The sequence below is a fragment of the Zosterops lateralis genome (genome assembly GCF_965231275.1).
Source record: "Zosterops lateralis genome assembly, chromosome: 1".
In the NCBI taxonomy this organism is placed as follows: domain Eukaryota; kingdom Metazoa; phylum Chordata; class Aves; order Passeriformes; family Zosteropidae; genus Zosterops; species Zosterops lateralis.
In genome coordinates this window covers 5,955,656-5,975,432 of record NC_139762.1, presented here as the reverse complement: position 1 = coordinate 5,975,432, position 19,777 = coordinate 5,955,656, and the positions used below count along the sequence as shown (strand labels likewise).

At 40.0% G+C, this 19,777-nt stretch overlaps 2 protein-coding genes across 2 annotated transcripts in view; both read right to left on the bottom strand.

Annotated features, from left to right (window-relative positions):
- Nucleotides 1-19,777, bottom strand: part of LOC310916101 (sodium channel protein type 5 subunit alpha-like) — a 101,845-nt gene that overhangs the window by 69,804 nt on the left and 12,264 nt on the right. The window lies entirely within an intron of this gene.
- LOC310915584 (sodium channel protein type 5 subunit alpha-like) overlaps nucleotides 1-19,777 on the bottom strand; it is a gene marked incomplete at its 5' end in the record, with an annotated part of 35,061 nt that overhangs the window by 12,147 nt on the left and 3,137 nt on the right. Inside the window, 12 exons of the mRNA XM_083872564.1 lie at nucleotides 175-329; nucleotides 962-1,076; nucleotides 1,491-1,610; nucleotides 2,901-3,350; nucleotides 4,133-4,486; nucleotides 4,799-4,951; nucleotides 5,065-5,294; nucleotides 5,644-5,746; nucleotides 16,031-16,219; nucleotides 17,259-17,453; nucleotides 18,665-18,809; nucleotides 19,442-19,508. Of these exons, the coding sequence (XP_083728690.1) occupies nucleotides 175-329; nucleotides 962-1,076; nucleotides 1,491-1,610; nucleotides 2,901-3,350; nucleotides 4,133-4,486; nucleotides 4,799-4,951; nucleotides 5,065-5,294; nucleotides 5,644-5,746; nucleotides 16,031-16,219; nucleotides 17,259-17,453; nucleotides 18,665-18,809; nucleotides 19,442-19,508 (2,276 nt within the window). The remainder of the gene's footprint in view (nucleotides 1-174; nucleotides 330-961; nucleotides 1,077-1,490; nucleotides 1,611-2,900; nucleotides 3,351-4,132; nucleotides 4,487-4,798; nucleotides 4,952-5,064; nucleotides 5,295-5,643; nucleotides 5,747-16,030; nucleotides 16,220-17,258; nucleotides 17,454-18,664; nucleotides 18,810-19,441; nucleotides 19,509-19,777) is intronic.

Here is a 19,777-nt window from a genome sequence, read left to right as displayed (position 1 = left end):
CTATTTAAATATCTTATGCAAGTGGAGGAAAGCATTATAACTTCTAAGGGTTACATTTATTACACTCTTGTCTCTGCCTGGGGAAAAGAACATCATAGTAGAAGAAATCAATTCAATACTATTCCTTTACTGACAACAATTAATTCAAAAGTGGAGAAATTAAATTACATTTACCAGTGCTGCACTGCTCAGTACAATCATAAAAACCATAAAATACTCAAACCCGCTGTGGTTAACGATTCTGTAGCAGGTTTTTCTTAAGTTCCACCACGTTTTGCCTGGAAACTTTGTGATATCCACTACACAACATGGGAAACACTCAACGCAACCTGAAAAGAGAGAGAACAGCATATTGGTTCAATGAAAAATGTTGAGATATGGATTTAAAAAGCATAAAACACCTAAAAAGGGGCTTTTACATAGAAAAGAATGTTCTCTTTTATCTATGAGGTGATGCTATTGAACTAAAGAAAAGACAAAATTTTTATGCCAAAATAAGCTCTTTCCATAAAGCAACACATACGTGGAATAACAGGCATCTTTTCGTGTCCTGCAGAAAGGCTTGTGGGAACAAAAGAAACCTTTACTCCTTTCTACAAATGTGTTTATTTTCTGCATTTTTCCTTTTTTATTTTGAAAAGAGGTATTACCTTACTATCAGGTCAGTAAATTATTATCCTTACTGATTATTTCACTTTATTGCACTGCAGAGACATTACATGTGGACTCTGTTCACTGCCCTGCACCAGAAACACCCTTCATTAATCTGTAAAGGCAGCAGGATTGAAATATGAGAGTCAACAGAGTCTAAGGAGAAGTTCAGGAGATCAAAGGCAGATATCCACACTGGGATGAGCAGGGAAACAGTTCCTGCTAATCTGGACATGCTCCAAATGGATATTTTTGAGCACTGGTTCATTTGGTATTAGTGCAAAACAAAACAAAACAAAAAGATTCCTACTTTCTACAAAGCAGTCCTTAGGCAGCTGTGAGTTTTCACTCTGGGAGAACATCTCCAGAAGAACAACTGGATCCACAGTGCTGGCTTCAGAAAAGCTACGAACAGCACGACATTTCTGCAGAGGAGAAGGAGGAAGAAAAGAATTTATTTGCTTCTCATTAATATAGTTAACAAACTGTATTAAATGAAAATTATCATCTCCTCTCCCTCCCCAAAAGAAATTTGTAGTCTTTAAATTATCTTAATGTTGCTGAGCTACCAAAATAAGTTATAAATAATAGAACAGAAAAAGCCAATCCTTATTTTTGTTTCCATAACTTTATTTTAACAAGTTTCTTGGTTTCTTTTAGTTATCTGCAGTGGACTTGTAGGAAGGGAAATGTTTAGAAAAGAATATGTTGGCTACAATATTAGAGAAAACTCTGATTTCTTCAGGCCAATCCATTTTTAGAGATAAAAATCATGTCTCAAAAGGCTTGAAGAGGGGAAGGCATAGCATATTCCACAAAATGACAGAAGTTATAATTACCTCTAGTTGCTCTTTCTTTGAGGGTGTCACTGTGAAAACATTTACAGTTTCAGAAGTCCCAGAACTCTGATTGAAGCTGTTTGAACTTTGCCACTGTTCTCTGTGTCTTAATCTGTCTCTCTGCATGGAATGATGCAAAACAGTTTATTTTCAGGGGTTTTTTTTAATGATTTATTTTTTTTTCCCTGACAGTCATTCTTGAAAGACAAAATTATTTAACAGAACATAAAACATCCATGAAGCTTAGACTTATAATCACAGAATGATTTGGGTATTTGGGTTGGAAGGGACCTTAAAGATCATGTAGCTTCAGCCCCTCTGTCATGGGCAGGGAATCTTTCACTAGCAGGTTTTTATTTTTATAAATAATTAAATGGCTTTCCTAAAAGGCTTGTAAAAGAATTGTGCTTCCAGTTATAGGCAGAAGATCTAAGCGATCAGAATCAGTCCTCAGCCCTTCTGACACTACAAATTCCAAGAAATGCCGGATACTACTGCATCAGGGAATGAATTTCTGACATCAAATACTTATGGGAAAGATATTTGAAACAGCCACAAATGATTCTAAGGTGATCAGCAATTTTTGCTTCTTTGAGAATTTATCCAATGATATTACAACTGATAATGCTTACTAATATGACCAAAACCACACAAAATGGATCCTGGCAGTCCACCTAGACACTGTCCACTTTCTAATCCATCCAAAAAGAGATCCTTCCAACCCTAACAATTCTGTGATGCTGTGAAAAGAGTTCCTATACTCCTGTGCCATATTTGACAGTCCTGTGTGGCTGTGACAGACACTTGAAATATCTCCAATATCCCTAAATGCCTCTGTACAGCTGTCATGGCAGTAAAAATGTCTCACTCACATGCAGAAAGACTTGAGCTTTATCTTGCCCAACACAACAAAACCAAGAGGTATAAAGGGGAGTCAAAAGTACCATGGAAGTGAACAGGTGATTAAGAAACAAAAAAACCCCGAAACAATAAGAATTTATTTTTTAAGGTGTGTGTAGCTTTTGTTTATATTCCCTTTGGATTCCATGCAACTGAGAAGCAACATCAACACAAGAGGCCTGCCTGCCAAAAAAATCCAGGTATAAGGAAAAGGAGACAAAAAAAAAAGAATGTCTATCTTGATCAAACTTTGTTTATCAATTGACAGTTATAAATGGAAACAAAACAGTCAAAAGCAAAATTTTGGTTGTCATTGAGGAGAACAATGAAAAAGTGAATATTCAATAGATCATTGAATAACCAAGACTACTTGGTAGCCCCTGTACTCGAAGAACAAAGAAAGTAAAAAGTTGCAGAAGTTATAGAAAGGATGATATTTGTGGTTTAATCTTTGAGATTGTATTTACAGACACAGGTCACAATAATTTTTCAAATATCAATATTCCTTACCTGTTTTCTGTATTGTACAGCTGTGTGCAAAATGTGCCCATCATCACCTTCATCGGTGTAAGGCTCTGCTGCTGTAATGGGAATGCAGGTACTGTGGCTGCTCAAAATGTCTTCATATTTCTTTGCTAGTGAGGAACTCTCCTCCATATGGCAACGCTCTATGTCAAAGCAGCTGTTGTCTATGTATTTCCTGACATCTGTCATGGCATAATTAACCTCTATGCCTTTACCAGAAACTTCTGCCAAAGTCTTCTTTTTGTCTGTTCTTCTGAGGCTTCCTCTCATTCTTTTGCAGCAGTGATCCCAAACTCTGTCTTTCACAGCCTTCATGCTCTTGTGGATCTGTGCAATGGCAATCTGGTATTTAGTCCCTTCTCTAGGCTCCTCTTGTCCCTCTGGGCTGTCAGTGTTGAACGAACTCAGCAGCAAAGCAATGAACAGGTTGAGCACCTTAAAACAAAGTAAGTTGGAGACACTATTGCTAGCAGGAAAGACAATTCAGAGAGCCTCAAACTCACTTTCATTAACCACCAAAATGAAATTATTTATTATCATTATTATGCTGGAATATTGTTGTAGCATGATATGGCTCCTTCAGCAAGGAATGGCAGCAGAACAAAGGAGGGAAGTGAGAGTTTCACTCTCATATATTTTCACATGCTTTGGTGTCCACAGTTTATGAGGAGGCATAATAGACAAAGATAATGTAATTAAAATTACATTAATTTAATTAATTTAATTAATTTAAATTAATGTAATGTAATTAAAATTACATCGCCATCAAAAAGGATCTGGTATAGACCAACAAACCAAGCAGATGCAAAAGATTTTGTCTGCCAGTAAATTTACATTAGATCTAGTATAAACCTAAAAATCTGGGTTCTGTAAACTTTTGATAACATAAAGGAAACTTGTTAAGCATTAAAAGCACTCAACAGTTTGGTTATCTGGTCCCATCAACACAAAAGATGAAGACATCTGACACCAAATCATGATAAGCTCTGCACTTCTATACTCTGGTTAGAAGGAACAATTTTATTTTGCTTCTATGTCTTGTGTGATAAAGAGAAAGAAAGGGGAAAAGAGAAAAAAGGAGACAGAACAAAACCATATATCAAGTGACACCCAGAAAAGAGAATAAAGTGAATACTTTTCAAACAGTAAAGTTTGCCTCAAAAGAAAAAAATAACTGCATGCATTCAGTAGGGAGTGAAAATTGACTTGAAACTCACCACCAGGTTTCCTAGGACCAGGACAAGCAAGAAAATGGTGAGACATTTCCTTTTTCCAGCCACTTCCATGCATTCCCACATAGTTTCAATCCATTCTCCACATAATATTCGGAATATAATCAGGATTGAATGACTAAAATCTATCATATGCCAGCGTGGTTTGCCACTGGAGCTTATTTTACAGGATCCTGAGACATAATCACCGCCCAAAAGCTGCATTCCTACCACAGCAAAAATAAATACAGTGATCGCCAAAACCAGGGTGAGGTTACTCAGGGCACCAAATGAGTTTAGAATTATTTTCATAAGAGTATTTAAGGCTGGCCAAGACTTAGCCAATTTGAAGATTCTGAGCTGTAAATAAAACACAAAGGAAAAAAAAAAAGTTAAAAACAGCCTAGATAACACAGCACACATGAAAGCTAGACCCCCTGTTTACCATGATGTCTGTATTGCAGTAGTATCACTATATTTTCCCCAAAGAGGGTCTTTTAATTTTTTTGGTGCAATTAAAATCACTCCAATTAAAAGCTCATGTTGTCTCACTACTTACCAATAAAAAAACCAGATTTAACACATTCATCAGTAAAATAATATGAGGGTATTTCACTAAACAACACATGTACTTTGAAAAAAAAATATATTTTTTAAAAAATAAATAATTACCAGCCTGAAAGGTGACAGATTTGTTCCAAAGCTCGCTAGGCCAATCAAAACAACCAGGCTATCAAAAACATTCCATTTTTCTTGGAAATAGTAGTAAGGATCTAGGGCAATAATTTTCAAGATCATTTCTATGGTAAAAACCAGGGTGAAGACCTAGAAAGACAAAAACGAAATTCAGAAAAAAAAGTCACTGAAAAAGTCTTTCTGCTTATGGGATAAATACAGGGTTGTAACTCCATTTTCACTCTAACATAGACCTGACTTACCTGGTCACTTAGAGAAATCAGTTTCTGGTAATCACGTTTCATGCCAGGGTACTCCATAGCCAGGAATAAGGTATTCAAGATAATGCAAACCATGATTAGGAGATCAACAAAAGGATTCAAAATTACCAATTTCATCTTCTCTTTGACTGCTCTCCAGAATGGACAACAATTCCAAATTAGATACTTTTGAGGGAAATTTTTCCAAAATGTAGGACAATTCAGTTTTGACTCTGGCAGACAGAGAGTGACATATGAATAATCCTTTGTAGAATGTCACAGAATGAAGAAAAAAACAATCATTCATTGAAAAGGCTGAACAGTCAATCTCACATGGGCAGAATGGCATCACTGAAAAAAAAATTAGCTCATTCTGCACAAACTAATCAGACTAATAAAGGTCAGGCAAAATTTACCCTTGGCAATTGCAAATTACATGAGAATATTTATTTTACTGAAATTTACATTTGACAGCATAATTTGCCCTAGTGGAAATTATTATTATTTTAAAATAATGCTGCTTGTGACAGTTTGATCTCTCAGGTTGAATTACCACAGGAGAAAGAGGAAAGAATTACTTACTTGAATTATCTGTGAGAATTGTGGCTGCACTCATTAACCTCTGTCTTCGGACAGGATCATTGATGGCATCCACTGACACCTCATAGGACAGCAGGATCTGCCTCTGTGGTTAGAAAGACAGCAGAAGATAAAATAACAAGGGAACACGGAGATATAATAATTACAATACAGATATCACAATACAAATTGCAATACAAAAACTATATCCAGCATGAGATAAATATGCCTTTTCAAATACGCATTATAGAGAAACTTTAACTTGCTGAAACAATATAAAACAAAAAAAATTTGCAACAATATCAAGTGCTTGAAGACAAAGGACATTTCATCAAACCCAGCACGATATTTCAAGATTTTTTTTCTTTCTGAAGATATTTAACTAGAATTTATAATGTCATCATGAAGTATAGAAACATTAACAGGGGGCAAGGGAAAAGAATCAATCTGTCTTTCCAGTGAATGATAAAAACAACAGACAAAAAGAACACCGACCATCAGCTTGAATAAACTATTGGCTATTTAACTACAAATTACTGATTAATAATAAATAATCATGTCTTAATGTGAAAAATGGTCACATAGTTAATACAAATTATTGAGGTCTTTCGCCCTATTAAGCCTATCAAGATCTAACTAATATTGAACTGCCTAAAACCAGGAATGGGACTACTTTTGTTTTCATTAGAACTACCAGATGACAAGGAACCTGACTGGGAACAGACTGGGAGTGGGCAGATTGACCACATCACAATGCACTGTACCTCAGTATTCCCTCTCAGCACAACAGGATTTGCATAATTTTCTTTTTAGGGAAGGATAAATGAATAAAAATATATCATAATGTTACCTCAAACTCTTATGATATTATTACTTTTATTAATAGATTCTGTAAAACTTTTATTCGGGTATGAAACTGATATCCTTGGCCTTAAAGGTGTAATAATAATTATTTCTCTTTGTCATGCTCATATTTTAATGAAAAGCTAAGCAAATCTTAGCTGATAGAACGATCAGAGAACAGACCTATAAAATGAATTTATAACACAGTGCTAAAATGCTCATTTCCCCCTGTTGTTTGTTTTTGTTTTTGTTTTTGGTTTTTTTTGTGTTTTTTTTTTTTTTGTTTTGTTTTGTTTTTGTTTTGTTTTGTTTTGTTTTGTTGTTTTTTGTTTTTTTGTTTTGTTTTGGTTTGGTTTGGTTTGGTTTTTTTTGTTTTTGATTTTGTTTTTGTTTTAATCCAAAAGGCTCAACTAGATTATTCTAATCATGGCCAGTGCAAGATCCCCTTTCATTCTTTTCTCTAAGATTTGGTGTCTCAGAAAACAGAAATCCAGAATAATTTGTGTGACAGCCTGACTAAAGTTCTCAATCTTCTTGTTGAAATTCACAGCTGTTAAGGAACCTTCAGAGTTGAGTTTTTGGAAAGGACAAGGTCATTCACCTGCACTGAACTGGTCACTGCTGATCACTGATCTTTAGCTGAAGGAAATAACTGGGGATGAGAAGTCCTCTGACAAACTGGGATTTAAAACAGGGATGTGCACTAGAGAAATAATGTTTATAAAGTCATTCTGTCCTACTAAAATCCATTTTTATGATGAAAGTTGAGAGGACATTGTTTGAGGAGTCCTCAGTTGCAGCAGAGCTCGCATTACCAGTAGTTGTCATAACATGAAATAAACTGCCAGGTTTGTTGCAGATTGTATTTATTTGACAAAAGGTAAAAATCTACATTGGAGCAGCTCACACTGTTTGGATCATATTTGAGGTTTTCCTAGAGATATTCAGAACTTTGTCATTCCCTGGAGAGAGGAAAGAACCTTGGAAAGGTTGGAAAGATGTTATTTCTGAGATATAAAAATCCAGATTACATTTGGCATCCATCTGTGCAGACTTTGTAGCCTTGCAGAAGTAAGGTCTAGCAAACAATCCAAATTTATTTCCTGTCTCATACATCTCCTGCAACACAGTCACAGACTTAGGAGAATAAAGTTAAATAGGAATAACCAGCCATAAAAAAATATTTTTATACTTACAGAAGATATGACACCTATTATTAAAAGACATTTTTTTCTGAATAGGTACAATAAAACACTACCATGGGCTGTGACACAGCACTTCCTTTAAGTGCAGCAGAACCAAACTAGGTCACAAAATTGAATTAGATTCTTAACACAGCAGGGGAGACATTAATGACACTACAAGAAGCAAATGCTTTACTAAAGGAGATGACAGGTGGTAGTTGCTGCCAAGTGGGTGATTGGGATTCCTTCAGCTCAAATATATAATTTATTATAGCTAGGTGTTCTGGTTTGGGTTGAATTAGGGGAAACCCTCCAAGGAATCCCCTAATAACAAAACCTCTACCACCCCTCCCCCCAACCCTGGGTTTGGGAAGGAATCTCTTGAACACAAAGTGGAAAAAACCGGTTTATTAACAAATGAATAAACACCCCCCGACACAAGGGAAAAAAAAAAGAACAGAAAAAGCTCAGGTTACTGTGAGGGGAGGGGCGCGCAGCGTCTTTTACAAGCCCCGGCGATCCTCCTCGGACTCCTCCAGCCAGATCAGCTCCGGGTGCCGGTCCTAAATCTTAAAGGGGGGGGGGGGGGGGGGGGGGGGGGGAAGAGGAAAAGGAAAAAAAAACAAACAGAGCACAGAGGCGGCAGAAAGAAAGGAAGAAAAAACAAAAGAACGAAAGGGCAAGAAACTAGCAGAAAAATTTGCGATACAGCGAGCGACTAGAAGCGACTAGAAGCAGGGAAGCCAAAAGCCAAAGTGGAGCCAGCCAGCAGGCCAGTGCCCGCCCCCCCCTAAAGGAGACGGAACACCTCTCTTAGACATAACAAGGGTGTCCACGATATGGGATTATGGGATAGAGAGCACTGTCAACCCAGGACATTCCACCCCTTATCCCATATCGTGGACACACAATAAAAAACTCCCATCTCACTTACTCAGACCCTTGACACTTACACATTTCCATTCATCTTACTTGCTCAAACCTTTGACACTTACACGTTTCCTTCTGTTTCACCCCACATTCAGATCTCCCTGAGGTACACATCGTGTTGTTCCATCTTTCTGCATTATCCACCACGTATAACCTGGTCCTTGAGCAGAGACAATTCCACGGATGGGTTTGTCTGTACTCGAGGAAGGGTTGATCCATACTGTCTTTCCCAACAAACCTCTAACATGGGCCACTGGAGCTTTATCTCCATCTACTATATTAAGGAGCTGGGACTGAGCAGGACCCGCTCGGTTGGTAGAACCTCGGGTGTTAACTAGCCAGGTGGCCTTCGCTAAATGCTGTTCCCAGTTTTTTAAGGACCCCCCACCCAATGCTTTCAGGGTGGTTTTTAACAACCCATTGTACCTCTCCACTTTACCTGCAGCTGGTGCATGGTAGGGGATATGGTACACCCATTCAATGCCATGTTCCCTCGCCCAGGTTTTAATAAGATTATTTTTAAAATGAGTCCCGTTGTCTGACTCAATTCTCTCGGGAGTACCGTGCCTCCAAAGGACCTGCTTTTCAAGGCCCAGAATAGTATTGCGGGCTGTAGCATGAGACACAGGGTAGGTTTCCAACCATCCCGTGGTGGCTTCTACCATGGTCAGCACATGGCGCTTGCCTTGGCGGGTTTGAGGCAGTGTGATGTAATCAATCTGCCAGGCCTCCCCATACTTGTACTTAGACCACCGCCCTCCATACCAGAGGGGCTTCATCCGCTTGGCTTGTTTAATGGCAGCGCACGTCTCACAGTCATGGATAACCTGAGAAATGCTGTCCATGGTTAGATCCACCCCTCGGTCTCGTGCCCACTTATAGGTGGCATCCCTACCTTGGTGACCTGAGGCATCATGGGCCCATCGTGCTAGGAACAACTCTCCCTTGTGCTCCCAGTCTAGGTCTATCTTCAACTCTCCTATTTTTGCAGCTTGATCTACCCGCTGATTGTTTTGCTGTTCCTCATTAGCTTTACTTCTGGGGACATGGGCATCTACATGGCGAATCTTCACCGGTAGTTTCTCTAACCGGGCAGCAATATCTTTCCACTCTTCAGCAGCCCAAATGGGTTTTCCTCTACGCTGCCAGTTGGCCTCTTTCCATTTCTTCAGCCATCCCCACAGAGCGTTGGCTACCATCCAAGAATCAGTATACAGATAGAGCCTTGGCCATTTCTCTCTTTCTGCAATATCTAGGGCCAGTTGAATGGCTTTGAGTTCAGCAAATTGACTGGATCCACCCTCTCCTTCAGTGGCCTCTGCGACCAGTCGTGTGGGGCTCCAGACAGCTGCTTTCCACCTCCGACTCATCCCTATGACGCGGCAGGAACCATCGGTGAATAAAGCATAACGTGCTTCCTCTGCCGGCAGCTGGTTGTATGGCGGAGCTTCCTCAACCCGAGTCACTGGTTCTTGTTCTTCATCGGCGACGCTGAAACTTTCACCTTCAGGCCAGTTCGTGATTACTTCCAAAATTCCAGGGCGATTCAGTTTCCCAACTCGGGCACGTTGTGTAATGAGGGCAATCCACTTGCTCCAGGTAGCACTGGTGGCATGGTGGGTGGAGGGAACCTTTCCTCTAAACATCCACCCTAGCACTGGTAGTCGGGGTGCCAGGAGCAGTGGTGCTTCTGTACCGATCACCTCTGAAGCAGCTTGGATTCCCTCATAGGCGGCCAAGATTTCCTTTTCCGTTGGGGTGTAGTTATCTTCAGACCCCCTGTAGCTCCGACTCCAAAATCCCAGTGGTCGGCCTCGGGTCTCACCAGGTACCTTTTGCCAAAGGCTCCAGGACAGACCATGACTCCCAGCTGCAGAGTAGAGCACATTCTTCACATCTGGTCCCGTTCTGACTGGGCCGAGGGCTACAGCATGAGCAATCTCCTGCTTGATCTGGGTGAAAGCTTGCTGCTGCTCAGGACCCCAATAGAAATCGTTCTTCTTGCGGGTAACCAGATGAAGGGGCCTCACAATCTGACTGTATTCCGGAATGTGCATCCTCCAGAAACCTATGGCACCTAAGAAAGCTTGTGTTTCCTTCTTATCCGTTGGAGGGGACATAGCTGTAATTTTGTTAATAACGTCCGTAGGAATCTGACGCCGTCCATCTTGCCACTTCACTCCTAGGAACTGGATCTCTCGAGCAGGTCCCTTAACTTTACTCTTCTTAACAGCAAAGCCGGCTTCCAGGAGAATTTGGATGATTTTCTCTCCCTTTTCGAACACTTCTGTTGCTGTGTCTCCCCACACAATGATATCATCAATATATTGTAGATGTTCTGGGGCCTTATCCTTTTCTAGTGTGGCCTGGATCAGCCCATGGCAGATGGTGGGGCTGTGTTTCCACCCCTGGGGCAGTCTGTTCCAGGTGTACTGCACTCCCCTCCATGTGAAGGCGAACTGAGGCCGGCATTCGGCTGCCAGAGGAATAGAGAAGAATGCATTTGCAATATCGATAGTGGCGTACCACTTCGCTGCCTTGGACTCCAGCTCATACTGCAGTTCCAGCATGTCTGGTACGGCTGCACTCAGAGGTGGGGTCACTTCATTCAAGGCACGATAATCCACAGTCAATCTCCATTCTCCATCAGATTTCCGCACCGGCCAGATTGGGCTGTTAAAGGGTGAGTGGGTTTTGCTGACCACCCCTTGGCTCTCCAGCTCTCGAATCATCTTATGGATGGGGATCACAGCATCTCGAGTGGTTCTATATTGCCGCCGATGCACTATTGAAGTGGCAATTGGTACTACTTGTTCTTCTCCCTTCATAAGTCCTACGGTGATTGGGTTCTCGGACAGTCCAGGCAAGGTGTTCAACTGTCGAATACTTTCTGCCATCACAGTCGCTACTCCAAAGGCCCACCTGAACCCTTTCGGGTCTTTAAAATACCCACTCCGGAGGTAATCTATGCCCAAGATGCATGGGGCCTCTGGGCCGGTCGCAATAGGGTGTTTCTTCCACTCATTCTTAGTCAGGCTCACATCTGCCTCCACCAATGTATAGTCCTGTGATCCCCCAGTCACACCAGCAATAGAAATCGATTCTGCCCCTACACATCTCGAGGGGATCAAGGTACACTGCGAGCCAGTGTCAACCAAAGCCTTATAGTCTTGTGGCTTCAATGTGCCAGGCCAACGAACCCACACAGTCCAAAACACACGATTTTCCCTAACCTCTACCTGGCTAGAGGCAGGGCCCCTCTAAGCATGGTTATCCTTCTTCCCTGGGGTATATGTCTTAGAGGTTCCTTCAAGGGGATCGGACATGTCATCATCGACATCATACTTGACATCCTGGCTGCGAATAACTGGAGCTGCTCTCTGTTTAGTGAGACTTCCTCTTTGAATCCTACCTTCCTTCAAATTACGTACCCGTTGTGCCAGAGCAGCAGTGGGCTTTCCATCCCATCTCCTCATGTTCTCTCCAGATTCACGCAAGAAGAACCACAACTCAGCTCGTGGGGTGTACCTTCTCTCCCCATCAAAGGAGCGCCTGCGTTGGATACCAGGGCCTCTAATTTGCACAGCCGAGATTTGGAGGAAGTCCTCCTTAATCTCTTCCCTGAGTTTCCTATGATTCTCCTCTATTTTGTCCTCTAATTTCTGCAGTCGTGTTTCCACAGCTGCAATTCTGGCATGAGTTGGGCCATGTACAGCATCAGCATATGCTCGAAGCTTTTTTGCCATATCGAGCACAGTCTCATCTGTCTCCTCTCGCTTCATTATTGCTAGGGCAGAGGCGTATTCAGATGGCCCAAGTCGCACAAGTTTCCTCCACATTACAGGTGTACATGCTACCAGGTCTGGATTCCTAGTTGTTATGTCATCTGAAAAGATAAGCTCTGCTACTGCCATCTCTCTCAGACGTTGGATCCCCTGTTCTATGGTCCTCCACTGTGTCTGCTGCAAATAAAGGTCATCTGCACACAGGTATCTTTGTGCTACACCGTCCAGAATCCGTTCCCAGAGGCTGTGAGGGCTAGCCTCCCTCATCATGCCCTGATCAATAACAGGGTCTAGCGACAGAGATCCCAAATGCCTCGCTTCAGTGCCATCCAGAACTGTAGCCTCCCCTGCAGCATCCCAAAGGCGGACTAACCAACTTATTATAGATTCATCAGGTTGTCGTCTGTAATCTTTCCTCAGGCCTCGAAGGTCCTTTAGGGAAAATGAATCAATATTGGCTCCAGAATCTACACCCCTCGATGTAGTTTCTGATTTTTGTGAAGGTCCTTCTCCTGGATTATCATCATCATCCTCCACCTTGCGATCGGTCTTAGTTGTACACTTTCCGCCTCTTCTATTAGCAGCAACAGCCCTCGGTTGAGCCCTGCTGTCTGATTCGACTACTGGCCTGGAGCCTGGGATACTAGCTGCAGCCTGAGTAATTGGGATAGTAACTAGCTTATCTCCCTGTTCCCTGTTTTCTGTCTGCTGCCCTTCAGTATCTAAGAGAGTGCGATAAACATATGCCAGGGCCCAGCTCACTGTAATAATCCTTTTCTCCTTGGTATTACCCTGGCACCTCTCTTTCAAATACTTAGCCACCTCGGCTGGGTTCTGAATTTGTTCAGATGGAAAGTCCCAGGCTATAGGGTCAGAAAATTCCTTTAAAATTTGGCCCATATCTTCCCATTTCCCACTCCACTCAAGATTTCTCCTACTTGGGTTTGCTGGTAACTCAGAAGTCTCATTAGCCCCTTTGGAAATCTCAGCTTTCAATTTATATAAACTGCAGACAATATAGAGAATGCTTATTAAATTAAATGTCAGAAAGATGGTCTCTTTGACACTCAGGGGAAACTGAACATTTCCTAATAAAGATATAAACAATTCAAAGGAGAAGAGGGAAAACAGAGGCTGAAAAACCTCTTCCCCTGCTTCTCCCCTAACAAACTGAGTGCCCAACCATAACAACGAATCATCAAACATATTTACAACCTTCTTGTAAACAATCACAAACAATCCGAGCCCGGTCAATATTCTGGTTAGTGCCCCACGGCAACATAAGTTACGTATAAGAAGAAATGCTAAAGCTATCTCCGGGTAAGGAAATAACCCTAGACACCACAGAGGTAATAAAACCTCAAAAAACCCTAGAGACCAGAAATATTGACAGGCTTTCACCCCGACTGCCATTACGAGTCCAGAAAAAAGCATCCTGATACACCCACCAAACAATTAGAATCACCAGTATTATTATTAAGGTTTTTTCCACTTTCTTTGACTCGGGTTTCCCGGGCCAACGCACCAAAATATGTTCTGGTTTGGGTTGAATTAGGGGAAACCCTCCAAGGAATCCCCTAATAACAAAACCTCTACCACCCCTCCCCCCAACCCTGGGTTTGGGAAGGAATCTCTTGAACACAAAGTGGAAAAAACCGGTTTATTAACAAATGAATAAACACCCCCCGACACAAGGGAAAAAAAAAAAGAACAGAAAAAGCTCAGGTTACTGTGAGGGGAGGGGCGCGCAGCGTCTTTTACAAGCCCCGGCGATCCTCCTCGGACTCCTCCAGCCAGATCAGCTCCGGGTGCCGGTCCTAAATCTTAAAAGGGGGGGGGGGGGGGGGGGGAAGAGGAAAAGGAAAAAAAAACAAACAGAGCACAGAGGCGGCAGAAAGAAAGGAAGAAAAAACAAAAGAACGAAAGGGCAAGAAACTAGCAGAAAAATTTGCGATACAGCGAGCGACTAGAAGCGACTAGAAGCAGGGAAGCCAAAAGCCAAAGTGGAGCCAGCCAGCAGGCCAGTGCCCGCCCCCCCCTAAAGGAGACGGAACACCTCTCTTAGACATAACAAGGGTGTCCACGATATGGGATTATGGGATAGAGAGCACTGTCAACCCAGGACACTAGGATTATGGAATTTAGAAGAAATTCTGACCATGATGACTGTCAGAATAAGAATTTAATCAATTTTATCTAGGATTATATGTCTAAGAAAGACTCTCCTTCAAGGATACTTTTCAAACAGACAGAAGTTGGAACATTATTTCTCTTAGCTCCGCTATGGGAAAATTTCCATTTTCACTGAGATGGGTGGAACAATTCTGATGTCCTCTCAGAAGCAAAAGAAAGTCTGTCATGAGTGAGATGAAATCACCACAAGGGCATTAGAAGTTTTCTTTTCAGATATTGTTGAAAATAATTAAGTAATCTGTATAATTGCATGAGAATTATTTTGAAAGATTCAGCTCAGGATGAAAATATCTAAATATTGGTATCTAAATGAAAATGTTTACAAAGAGCCAGAGAAAGAATAAAGCTGGGATGGACTTCTAGAAGGTACAGTATTTTGTCAGTGGCAAAGGTACTGTGGGAAAAAATCTCAAAAATTAAGCAAAGGAAGAATAACAAGTCTTAATAGAAGTTTCTTACTGGATTTAAAAATGAGTGGTCAGTAGATGAGCCAGGAATCACTGCTGAAAATAAGGTGTGAAACAATATGTGTGAGGGTCAGCCTAATATTCAGACATCCATGTTTGTAATATATCCATGTTTGTAATGCATTTAAAATCCCAGTATATGAGACACATATGTTTCTGATAAGTTTGATTCACATAAATAAACGTTTCTGAAGGCATTTGAGATGGTCTATTGAGACATTTGATGGTTGAGACATCAACAGAAGCAGACATGGCACATAACATCTGTGCCCTTCCACAGAGGAGGTGAAAGCCAAGTAAGACACTAGAAAAGCTCTAATGCCACTAGGTATCAATTTGTGATCTAAAAAATTAAATCTTCACTTCACTCTGAGAGTTTAGAAGCTAAAACACATGTACAAACCTAAAAACCTCAAAAAATTCAAGCTCTGAAAATAATCCAGTTGCCTAAATCTAGGAATATAGCAACATTTATTAGGAAAATCTAGGAATATAGCAATGTTTATGAGATACCCACAAAGTGTTGGAAGATGTGTCACAGATATCAGAGATATCTAGAACATCCAACATATGCAAGAGCATCTAAACTGGTACTAGATACTTAAAGTCAGGAAGTGAATCACGCCCCTAAGATCAGAAGTCTTCATACTTCATACCTAGCCTAAATATTTAGGTCATAGAACTAGCTGTCTGTAGAAAAGAATATTAATTTTAAAATTAATTTTTTTTAATTGAGTCTTTAGGGAAAGTCTAAAACTTAAGAATTTTATATATTTATTTCTGCAGCACAAACAGAGATGTTGACAGACCTTACTACGACTCTCAGAGCACAGGTCTATGATGTGCCATCTGGGTACCACTGACAGCCACTTCCAACTTCCCTTTCAGATGCAGGTAGTGCTGGCTCCCTCTGGTCCCAAAATCTCATCCTTGAATTGTCATATTATATGCAAATCTAATGAATATATTTTCTATTTCAAATACTTACAAGTTTCTTGTGGCAGCGACCGGGCTGTGAACGAAATATGTGCTCCTCATCGTGGTCATCTAAAATTAAGTTCTGCCTTGAAGGAGGTGTTTCTTTATTACTCTCTTTTCCGTCTGAATTTTTCAAGTCAGCAACTGACATTTCAGATCTAGCATGCAAGGCCTTACTGCTTTCTTCCACAGCCAACATCTGTAACAGGAAAAGCAAAACATCTTTCTGTTAATTCAAGACAAATACCTATGCATGGACTAGGACCATATACATGTCATTATTATGCCACCTGAATTATTTGCACTGATAATTCCTAGGTTTCAAAGGTTAAACTGCATAAAAACACATGAGTACAAAATGCTATTCACAATTCTGAAAGACAAAGCAGGGTTACTTGTGAACTACTGTAATTAGTCTGCCCTTGTCACTTTAAATATTGTATTTTGTATCTGATTTGCAAAGTATTATGGCTTATCCTTTCACTTCCCTTTTCTTGCTTTGAAAAGGACCTTGAGTCCAAGACAGCAGAAGACTAAGGGCTCAAACTAAATCCTAAGATGTTAATTTTTCCTAAATCCTAAGCCTGTTGAAAGAAAAAGAGAAGGAAGAAGAAAGAAAAACAGAAGGAAGAAAAGCCTAAGCAAAGCTTGTCAGGGAGAGAAACATTACAGAGCTGTCAACAACCGTAGAGGGGGAATTTGGTAAGATTGTGATGCCTTACACTTTAATGATAAAATTTGATAGTTGCTAGAGAATATTTGTTTGCCCTCTTACATGTCTGACTTTTCTGACTGCTAGCAGTAAATCAGGGATATCTTATATTTAAGGTAGAAAATAAAATGTATCCGCTCATGCTTCCTTCCTGCAGAGAAAGGAATTTTTGGACACAGCAACAATGGTACTGTACAAGAGCAGGGCAAACTATGGAGTGCAACACTCATGCAATGCCATAAAAAATTTACTTTCTTGCCAGAAAGCCATTCCTATACCATGTCAGGTCTGCAAATCCTAAAACTTAGTATGTTTTAACTTGGATTCATGATGGCATTTTTATATCACAGGAATATTTATGCATTTAAACATACATATACATGCATATATGCATTTGTAAAGACAGAAAGAGAAACGAAGTGTCAGAAAGTATTGTAAGAAGCCCATGTTTAACTCAAAACATTATTTCCCTAATTGACAGAGGAAAACAAAAGGAACTACAGATTATATATGTTAATTTACATACCTGTTCCTTCTCTATAATTTGTCTGGCATCCTGAAGCAGTTTTTCCTTTGCCTCTGTTTCAGCACGAGTAGCTCTATTTTCCTCCTCATATGCCATAGTTACCACAGCCAAGATCAGGTTGAAGAGATAAAATGAGCAGAAGAAGATGACTGCCATAAAAAAAAAGATGCAGGACACTCCAGATGTACGGATGGTCTGTGAGGAAAAGGTAAAGGTGGTAATAAATTCTTAACAAACTAACATTTACAAAGCAATTTCAAAATAACTTTAAACAATTTATTTTTCCTGTGTAATACAAAGGGTAATGTACTGCAGTGTTTGCAATGAACAACAGTAAGATCTGCTTCTGGTCTATGTTATACATAAAAATGTCCCGTACTGCAGGAAAGAACAAATCCCATTCTTAAAATTAAATCAAATATCCTCCAGCAAATCAGGCAAATGATCACCAGAGTGTAAGCTATGAGAAGGCAATTTCATCTGTAAACACATAAACAGGTGAATGTGGAAGAAATTAATGAAACTCAATAATAAAGATGAAAGCTAGGATCATCTATACAATCGTGAAAGATGTTTTAGTTATAGGATCAGAGGCAATATTTAGACTGATTACCTTATTCTTACTTTTTTTAAATGGTAGCAGAGGAGATGGTTCAAAATTAAGCTCTGAGACATTAAAAACTAAAAATCACATGGCCTTCAAATGGCAAATGATGTTGTATCCATTTTAAAAAGTCCCAGTCAATAAAGACTGATGGAAAAAAAGAGTTAAAATGGACCAAAATGAAAGGTATGGAACAAAGCAGAGAGTATTATTCCTGTCTGGCAAAGATACTGTATAAACCTAAGGGATCCAGGAAGTTTTCTGCAGGTATTTTTACATCATTTTTTCAAAAAAAAACCACAGACTTGAGAAGTTACGTTCAACTCCCAGAATCAAAACATAAAGGCTTCAAGATTTTAGTACCATGTTGTCAAAAATGAAAGTGTTTGTTGAGCCAAAAGGTTTGGAGAGGACTCAGCACTTAAAAGGAAGACGAACAGAGAATGTGACAAATTCTCACATTCCCTGCAGTAGCAGGGAGCTGCCTGGCTGGATCTGCCCCATATCCCAATCCTTGGGTGGTTACATAAAAATATTTAATTTTTATTTAGCTCTCAACCACTGACTTGAGCATGTTCTCCAACAAATTAGGAGCATTCACAGTAGGATTGCTCCCATCCAATGGCACCTCCAGAAGGTGTTACAGCTCAGTCACTTGACTCTACTTCCTTAACACTTACATTGATTTTAAAAGAAAATTGGTGTCAGTAATGTTGAAACCAATACAGACTTTTTTAGGGCTCACAAAACTCTGAATTGCACAACTGAAGTCATCCCAGCAGGTAAAAAAAGAAGTACCCACTTGTCTGTAGAGACGCTCCCACAAGTCCTGGGTCATCAGACGGAACACAGAGAGGAAGGCCCAGCCAAAATGGTCAAAACTTGTATAACCAAAGTCAGGATTGCTCCCAATCTTCTCACAGGTGTAGTTTCCTGGACACTCATCACTAACCACAAAAGAAATGTTAAACAATACTTACATGGAGATTCAACTGAACCTGAAAGCATCCAATACATAGCGACAAATAAAGATTTGCTCAGTTTGTCTGAAAGGAGGTTTCATTATTCCCTAAAACATTCCTGCCAGAAGGGCTCATTCAAATCTGACCATCCCAGAAAGCCATTTGTCTAGTAAAGAAAGCTAGACAGAAATCTTAGTTTGGGACTAGACAAAAACTCTCCTTGATGTAGGATATGTCCAAACAAATACACAGAGAGGGAGGGAAAGGGAAATATCTTTACTTTTAAATAATTCATCAAGATGAGGAGAGGAGAATTTATTAATATGTAAAAAGTCTTTACTGATCTGCTTCCCTTCTCATTTATATCATTCTACCTTACCATTATACTCCCAGTGGTTTGTGAAAAAGTACATATAAAACTGGCTGTATCCTTGTACTTCATTCTTTTTCTGGTGTGAAATATCTGGGTTTTAATTTAATAAAATTTATTGAATTAATGATCACTGATCCATTTCTTCCTCCTGAAAAATCCTCACCATTCCTTTAAACCAAAAATAAAACCACAGTTCATCTGGAGGAAAAAAATAAGAAAGTATAAAATTGCTTTGTTCACTTACTTGGGTTTTGCAGTGTACCCACAGAGCAATATTTCAGAAGAGTCTTCCAATCTGAAGCAGTGGTCTACTAAAAACAAATAAAAATCAAGGAATCATAAAACCAGAAGTTTTCAGTTTCCACAGCTTTCTGACAGTAAACCAAACATTACTGCACTTTATAAACACTCTGATGGATCAAACTTCTGTGAAAGATCCTTTCCCAACAAAGCGAACATGGGACTGATTCTCAGCAAATTTATCTCTCTCAAATTCAAATCTGACAATTTAAAATAAATAGTAACAATTTGCTGCACAATTAACAATGTAAGGGTTTTATTTGATCTTTGGTAAAAATAA